General features: G+C 37.9%; 1 protein-coding gene across 2 annotated transcripts; it reads right to left on the bottom strand.

The window, feature by feature from the left end:
• Positions 1 to 8,003, bottom strand: slc16a12b (solute carrier family 16 member 12b). Of its 2 annotated transcripts, none has more exons than XM_084134167.1 (7): positions 7,807 to 8,003; positions 5,844 to 6,092; positions 4,127 to 4,230; positions 2,489 to 2,632; positions 1,783 to 2,377; positions 578 to 837; positions 1 to 377 (listed from the first exon to the last, which is right to left on the bottom strand). In XM_084134167.1, the coding sequence occupies exons 2-7, from the start codon at positions 5,951 to 5,953 to the stop codon at positions 145 to 147; spliced, it is 1,446 nt and encodes a 481-aa protein (XP_083990293.1). In that variant the 5' UTR covers positions 5,954 to 6,092; positions 7,807 to 8,003; the 3' UTR covers positions 1 to 144. The 2 variants fall into 2 exon arrangements, with proteins under 2 accessions (XP_083990293.1, XP_083990292.1); XM_084134166.1 differs by having other exon boundaries at positions 5,844 to 6,554; positions 7,807 to 7,915.
• Positions 8,004 to 8,327: the final 324 nt, after the last annotated feature.

Below are 8,327 nucleotides of genomic sequence, written 5' to 3' on the forward strand. Positions count from 1 at the left end.
GGCATGAGAAATTTTTTATACACAAACAATTATTTTCTCAATTAAACATTATTAATGACTCTATATATCTAACAGTATTTCATAAAATTGATTAAACAAAGAAATAGACATTTAAAAAAAATAATACAAATTGTTATTCCAACGCTATGAAGTTGCTGGTATAATTATCATCAAGTCTTTATTTTTAGAACTATAATAGTCCACTTGTTTGCCTTCGCATGACACCAATTTTGGGTCTTTGCTCAGGCTGTTCTTCCGGTTTCTCCGGCAATGCCGAATGACGGCAACTGAGAACAGCAGGAGAGAGCTTGCGATCAGGGCGAACCCACTCAAAAAGAATGTCGCCGTGTAAGTCCCTGTGGTGTCAACCAACCAACCTATATAACAAAAAAATAAATAACAAAAAAAAATCACATGATTACCTCACAGCATGTCTCTGCACATTAACAGTTTACCACTTATTGGGCTATTTTAATTGGGCACGTCATTACAAAGCGACAATTGTGGTTAATGTTTTTTTCTTTAACATTCCAGGTAGTTTTTAACCTATCAAAATAAAATAATTTGAGGCCTTTACCTCCAATGGGTGGGCTGACCAGATAGGGAAGAGCATGGAGGAAGTACACAACCCCGAGAGCTGAAGAGAGGTATGTTGTCCCTACAACATCTGATGTTACCACAGGAATAAGGGCAACATAGGCTCCATCAAAGTACCCATAGAGCACAGAGAAGGGTACCAGCAAGACAAATGTGCGTAAAAGGGGGATAAAAAGACAACATAGTCCCTCCATTCCCACAGCAAACATGTAGCATATATTCCTGTACTTCTTTAGACACCTGGGAGAAATACAGAAAGGGTTAGTCAGCATGATCTGGGGCCGGTTGCATAAACATAGCCATTATGTTAAGACAGTGTGTTAAGTTCTAGTATGACCCACTAGCAGTTAGTAAGGGGCAATTAGTCCTAGTTTTAGGTATCAAATTAGGCTAATGTACGTTTTTATGTTACTGATTTAAAAACCTATGAACAGTCTTAAAGAAAAAATGTGTATGTCTAACTTGTAAGACTAGTCTTAAAGGTTTATGCAACCATCCCCATAAGCAAACGATCAACATTCTGTTTGGTTTCCTAAAACCTGAGGGTGTTTTTACACAACTTTTTACGCCGTTTAAAAAGGCTTCAATTTAATGAATGTCAAAAATGTCACCATATTTTCCTTATTCCTTGTTTTTTTTTTACAAATATGTATTGTTATTTTAATTTATAATTCATAATTCATCAAAAGTTTTTGGGGAGTCACACAACATGACATTTTACAACCTGATATTTTAAGAGACTTATTTACATAATCATGAGGGTCTGCAGGGGTCTTCTCTATAACATAATTTCCTGTTTTGTATTCATTTCTGCTTGTTGGTCGTACCACATGACTTTGATTAGGCAATTAAACGTTTTTCAAATATAAAAAGAAGTGAAGCTTTTTTGTTAACTTTTTTTTAATAAATAATAATAAACGATGATGCTAAACTACTAGGCTTATGACCTCCAAGAATTTAATTAATCTTAGAATAGGTGAATTAATGTCACTGTATTGAGATCTGGACAAAAACATAGTGTCATGCCATTGACCCAGTTGCTTATTGCATAACAAAATCGTTTCTTAGAAAAAACAGATAATTAGATCTGAAGAAAAGAAAAAACAAAAATTTTCCTTAGTCAATAAATTACCTATTCCTGTTTTTGACTAATGTAATATTAACACAGTTCACAAAACAACATACCTCATGTCAGTGAGCCAGCCAAATGTGATGTTGCCAACGATGTCAATGACCCCTAGTATGGACATCAGGAACGCAGCATGCTGATGACCGACACCTACATCCAGCGCGTAGGGCACTAGGTACACAAATGGAAGACTGCACCCACTGGCCAGCAGCAGGAAGGAGCCAGACAACACCATAAAGTCAGGCATAAGGAGGAAGTGGTATTCTTGCATGGACTGAAGGCAGCGTTGTTTCGCATTCACTTCTAATTTATTGCCTGCAGCATTCCCCGTATGTGCGCCATTTACCGCAGGCGACTTAATGCTATACCCACACTCTGAGTCCACTGGAAGAGGACAGGCCTCCTCTTCCTTTAGAATGATGGGCCGTAACAGAGCTCCACATACACACAGGTTAGACACAAAGCCCCCTAAAATGAGGAGGGCTCCACGCCATGAATAGTGTTCGATTAGCAGCTGCACTACTGGGGCCAGGATGAAGGTCCCGATGCCACTGCCAGACATGGCAATGCCATAGGCCAAAGCCTTCCTCTCACAGAAATAGATCCCAACCATGGCGATGGCTGGAGTATAGCAAAGGGCAAAGCCAAGCCCTAAAAAAAAGAAGGATATAAAATAAAACCGTAAACATGCTGAACTTGCAACATTCTAAGTGCCGTGCATGGGTCTGTAGATCAGTGTTTTAGGGATCTTGGGGCTCTTACCGGTTACCACTCCCAGGGTAAGGTAAAGATATTCCAGACTGGTGGCGAAGGAGCTGAGGACTAGTCCTATTGAGGCCAGGAATCCTCCTAGTATTACAGCTACACGGCATGACAACTGATTCCCAATCAGGCTTCCGAGTGGAGCTGCAAAAGTAACGTGAATAAATGCTGTGCTCACACTGAACAATATGTTCGAAATAATAAAAGTCATATTTAAATAATATTTATTGTAAGCAGGGTTTCCATCCACAGCCACTACTTTGTAAACATTACTGTCATTCCGTGTCCCCGGCTCAAATTTTTGATTTTGATCATTTTTTGTCTGGTGAAAGATATATAAATGAAGAAGGAAGCCAAAATATTAAATGTCATGAATGTATATTTACTGAGTAATCCACGATTTTGTAGAGGGGGGTCAAAATTAAAATCTTCATCTGAGATTTGGAGCCAAATTACAGGGGTGTAAAAATGACTTTAGAAAGATGGCAGCATCATTATTTTATTTTTTACACATAGATTGGTAGGTCTATTAGTAAAATCTGTTGACTTTAGCAATCTGTGTTGCATTATATGCCAACAGTGACAGTTCAAAAAATGTCAAAAAGCACTGTGACTCAAGAAGTATTAAAGATGTATTAATATCCTTTTAGATTCTGGTTCTTTAAAAACTTTCCTTTTGGTAACTTTAAAGACTGTCGATGGTTCAATCCCAGAGATATGGACATGTTAATGTGGCTCCATGTGACTCAGTAATACTTTTATTCAGATACATAATACTTTTATAAATTGTTCAAAAGTAAAGAGACTTATTCATACAAAAAATGCTGTTGTTTTGAACTTTTATTCATCAAAAAACTTTATTCTGAAAAAAAGGTTTCTACAAAAATATTAAGCACCACCACTGTTTTTGACATTGCTTATAATAAGAAATGTTTCTTGAGCACAAAAACAGCATATTAGAATAAATTCTGAAGGATCATGTGACAATGAATACTGGAGTAACTGCAACTGAAACCTCAAACTTTTGAACAAATTTTGAAATATTACAAAATTCGCTCAGATAATTGGTCACTATTACCGCTATTATTAAGCTGCTCTCTCCTATTACATGACAACATACAGTATTACAACATACTGTTTATGATTTGGAAACTATGTGCTTCCACAGACCCCTGACAAAAACAAATCAGCCTTGTGATAAAAGAGAACATGTCAGCCAAACATGAAATTGGAAAGCTTTATGTAATAACAGCATTTCTTACGTCTTTTGTTTACTAGTCAGCAGCCTTAAGAAGGCCTTTCCTTTGCAATGTAATTCTTAAGATTGCTGCACTGTCAACAGCAGACAGCGCCGGGTGTATAGGAAAGCAAACAGGCCTGTTTTTTTGGGTCAAGCTTGCGACACTGGCGTGTCCTCTCAAGATGTTCTCTGTGTGTTGCTGACTTCAAGAGAACGTTTTGAGCCTCCCACAGGCTGCAGGTCTTGCTTAGTTTCTTATGTAACAGTATTGTCTCAGATGTGCAAAAACTTTCTCACTGAGTTCTGCAGATGGAAACCCTATTTTAGACCAGCCAATGATGATGATTGTGATGCGCTAATGTGTGATGGTTTTAGTGTCAAGTATGACGTTTCCTTACCACACAGCATGGTTGTGCAGTCCACTAATGAATGAATCCATGCCGTCCCAGAGTAATCTCTTCCAAAGTGCATTTGAAACTCAACAAAGAATATAGAGATGCATCTGGAAAAGAGAAAAAGACAAAACAACTCTGATCAGACAGAACACACACAAGTTTGTGATCTTTAAAGGACCATATTGTGACACTTCAGACTAACAACACACTTTAAAGTCCAGTGCCATTCACAACCAGTTACTATGAACAGCCGTGCAGATCGTGGGTGTCTGGATATGAAAGGCTGAGACGGGGTAATGAGGCACAAGCCTCTGCAGTGCCTGTTCAGCACCTGAACAAACAAAACTAGATCACCAGGCAGGTCACTCGGGTCAGAGCATTCAGTGTGGTTATGACAGCCAGCAACTCTCACGTCTTCCGCCACTGATACAGACGTGTCTGGCCATCGGCCATTAAAGAAGGAGATGTCCTTCAGGCAACCATTCCACAATTAGTGTGAAAACGCCATTGGCTTAGCCAAGGTGCAGACCCAAAGGGTAAAATCTTACTTTAGGACTAAAGTAAGCCACACATGTGTAACACACACATACTTGAATGATAAGAGCTTTTTAAGGAGTTGAGGGCAGAGAACAGAATATCCATAAGATAAAAAAGAGGTTAAAAAGGCACATCTGAAAACCACTGGCTGCACTTTAAGCTCAAAAAGAGTTTCATCATCTGGTAATCCTCAGGTTGATTATTACCACTTATCTCAGCAGGACTTAAGAAATGGTCAAAATAATGCTTGTTTCAGAGGTGAGGTTTTGTTCTTGCCAGCCTGCTTGCAATTTCATCCTAGTAAATGACAAAAGACTTTGCAGACCTGTTCTTCAGGTTCTCGTGTTTCACACCTTTACCTGTCAGATGATGTGCCTGCACATTTAAATTTATGATGAAATAATTACAGGGTTTAAACAGCACAGTCGGTAGAATACGTTCACCACCCCAGGGGTAACGCCAAAATACTGCTAAATGGAACAGCTCGTCTAAAGCAGTATAAAAGGAAAACTTTACCTCTCACCACATAGTACTGTACATAGAAAAATCTTCGATAGTAGCAACAAATGACACTTACAACAGCACAACACAAATGTGTTAACCAGTCAAAGCAGTAAAAAACACTTCTAAGAGGCTAATATGTTAAAACAACACTGTTATCTATATCCAAGTGCGAACGCCTGGAAGTTGTTTACAAGTCAGTCAAATGTAACCTGACCTCGAAGGCTGCAGCAGAAACACCAGATAGCGCTTGTCACTTTGTGAACCAATGACTCATTATAGTTAATTCTCAGTGTGAACTAAATATAGCGTTCTGTTGTGCCACATGTACTGTACTATACAAGAGTATGTACTATTTGACAGGTTAAACCCATTTGAGGAATAAATCCAGACATTTTTAAGGGCAGAAGGTTTACGAGACTGTTTGTTCTTATTGTATGTTTGCTTTATATTTGCATTAAGTGTTTTTTTTTTTTTTAAAGATTTAAATTCAATATAAATTTTTGGTCACTAATATAAGAAAGTTTAAGAGCAACAATATTCTTCAGCTATTCATTTTTATTAAGAAAAAGGCAGGTTAAAACCTGTGGTTTAATTATAGCTGAAAACAAAACACCTATCCCTATATCAACATGTTCTAGTTCTATTTAGCAACAGCATACACTAAAAAAAAAAAGCTTACCTTGTAACAGCTCTTGTGCAAACAGTTACCACAAAGCAGCCAGCCACGATCATCCATCCCCACCCTCCATCCGGAGGAAGGACCCCACCTTTCTTCCTTTCCTGAGCCATGGAGTCTGTCCTTCCCACCGTTTTTATTTCCTTCAAACTCCAGAACTCCCAGTCCCAAACACACGCAACACCTCTCTGCCGCCACACTCACTGGTCATGGAATTCCTTCTGCAGATGTGAGGCCCGGTCAGTGAGTCCGCTGAGCGCAAGATGACACACACAGCAAAACAGGCAGGAATAAGTAACAAGCTCAGCTAAAATGATTAACAGGCACGATGGCGATGGGTGATGCACATCTTCTGTTAATACACAGAAAATGTGACATCTTACAGGTTTGGAGCTGCTTTTTGGTCTTACAAATGATTCACAGAGAAAAGTGAAATGTTGCATGACTGCATTCATGGGAAGTGTTTCTGAGCCCATTCTAACTGATGGGTTGCCATATTAACTTGAGACCTTGCAGTTTGCCTTCCTGACCCTTCTGACTCTTTTGGCCCAATTGAAAAGCTGTAAAAGCTGTAAAAATAGAATTGATCTATTTTTTTTTTTTATGATTTTAAAATAATTTTGACATAGGCCTAGCTCTTTCCCAGACAGCAACATAGTTTCGCCCAGATCCGGCCCACATCTGGCACGTGTGGAATCCACATGTTTTTGGTGTCTGAAAAAAAAAATAGATGTTGACACGAGTTACTTTCAATCTCTTAAAATCAGTGACACCGGTGTGGAAAATTTGATCCAAACTAGAGCCATTAAGAGCTAAAAACAATAAATGAAGAGTTCAGATGCAAAAGCCTCAAAGTGCCATCTGAAATTTTCTTCTAGAATGATAATTTTTATCAAGCTTGTATATTTAAGTTCAGTAATTTCACTTAAATGACAATTCGTAGGTAATTTTCATTTTCATTTAAGTGAAATTACTGAACTTAAATATACGAGCTTGATAAAAATAAAGAGGCACTTAGAGGCTTTTGCATCTGAACTCTTCAAATTGTGTCATGTGCAATGTGCTTTGTCATACACAATGTACACAGTAAGGATAAGATGAATCCAGTTGTTTTCCCTTATTATGCAACTGAACTTGTAATTTATGAGTCTTCTTGTCTAGATATCAGCTGACTGTGGGAACAGTCCCAATTCCACATTATTTCACTGCAGCATGAAAAGCACACGTCAGCTCAATAGATTTCTTTGAAATTAGGCTTGTCTAATTGTGACAAGTTGACAACTGCTTATGCACTCCTCCTCTCCCTCTATTCAAAGTATGCCATGTCAGTATTTAGCAAATTATATGTGTCTGTGTCTCAAATCTGATCTTTGACATGCAAATCCAGTCACATGCTAGGACTTGCAAAGAGCCGCATTGGTGGATTTAAAGTGGTTCCCTTCAGAAGTTGTCTACAAGAGAGGTGGAAAAAAACAACCAATATGGGAGTCACTGGAGAACATTTTATTTTTAGTTGTTTTTTTTAGATTTGCATTAATTTCATTTCGCACCTCCAAGTTTTAAAGAACATTTGTCGTACATTTGCCTAATTATCAAATAGGTTAAACCCTTAGACAGTTTAGTGTGAGGTTTTTTTTTATGTTTTATTTTTTTTTATCTAAAAGTAATTGCAAATACATTACATCTGGCACACAACATATTATTACTATTTTTTAGAGGTTTGTTCTTGACATTTGTTAACATTTAGCTAAATAATTGTTTGTCTTTAAAAGAATACAACAAATGTTAAAGAAATTATTAATAATAATAATAATAATAATAATAATAATAATAAGGAAAGAAAACTGAGACATTTTTTTTGTTTTTCTTTGAACAGCTGAATATAAGTTCACAACTGCAACATGACTCGCGTGTTGAAACCAGATGTTTGGAAAAACTTCTTAAATGGGGAAATTGAGGCACTTACCATTTTATAAAACAACCGCAGATACGGTCCAAACGGTCCCCATTCAACTCTTTTGCAATCACATGAACTGGTCCTGACATCTGAAACTCTTCTGTACATTAATTTAATTGAGTTGGTGCAGCGTTCATCGTCATCCTGCGGCTTCCACCAATGAACAAGTTTGCAGCTGCGGGAACGTCACGGCCACGGGCCACGGCGTTTGAACGTGCTTAAGCGTGCGAGCTGTGAACCTGCTTACCTCAGTTTCCACTCCCCCTTACACGTGAAAAGAAAATTATGCAAGTATGCATGTGTCGGATTTCCTACTCTCACTTGAAATACGGGCTGTTTGGGAGTTGCCCCTACTGGTTGTGGGGGAACAACGCCACTGTTTACAAACATGCTCACATACCATTTAATAGGCCTACAGTCTATTTTTATGTTGCTAGTGTCAATCAAATTGTTTTGATTACCATTAAATAAAATTCTTCAATAGACACATAAAAGATAAGTCAATGCATTCATCATCGCAGGTGATAAAT

The sequence above is a fragment of the Abramis brama genome (assembly GCF_963993115.1).
Source record: "Abramis brama genome assembly, chromosome: 14".
Classification (NCBI taxonomy): domain Eukaryota; kingdom Metazoa; phylum Chordata; class Actinopteri; order Cypriniformes; family Leuciscidae; genus Abramis; species Abramis brama.

Excerpts from the sequence above, each read along its gene's own strand:
- slc16a12b (XM_084134167.1), bottom strand. The coding sequence starts at position 5,953 with ATGGCTCAGGAAAGGAAGAAAGGTGGGGTCCTTCCTCCGGATGGAGGG. Across the intron at positions 838-1,782 it reads GGCTGGCTCACTGACATGAG|GTGTCTAAAGAAGTACAGGA; the intron begins GTATGTTGTTTT and ends TATTTCTCCCAG. Across the intron at positions 378-577 it reads GGTCAGCCCACCCATTGGAG|GTTGGTTGGTTGACACCACA; the intron begins GTAAAGGCCTCA and ends TTTGTTATATAG.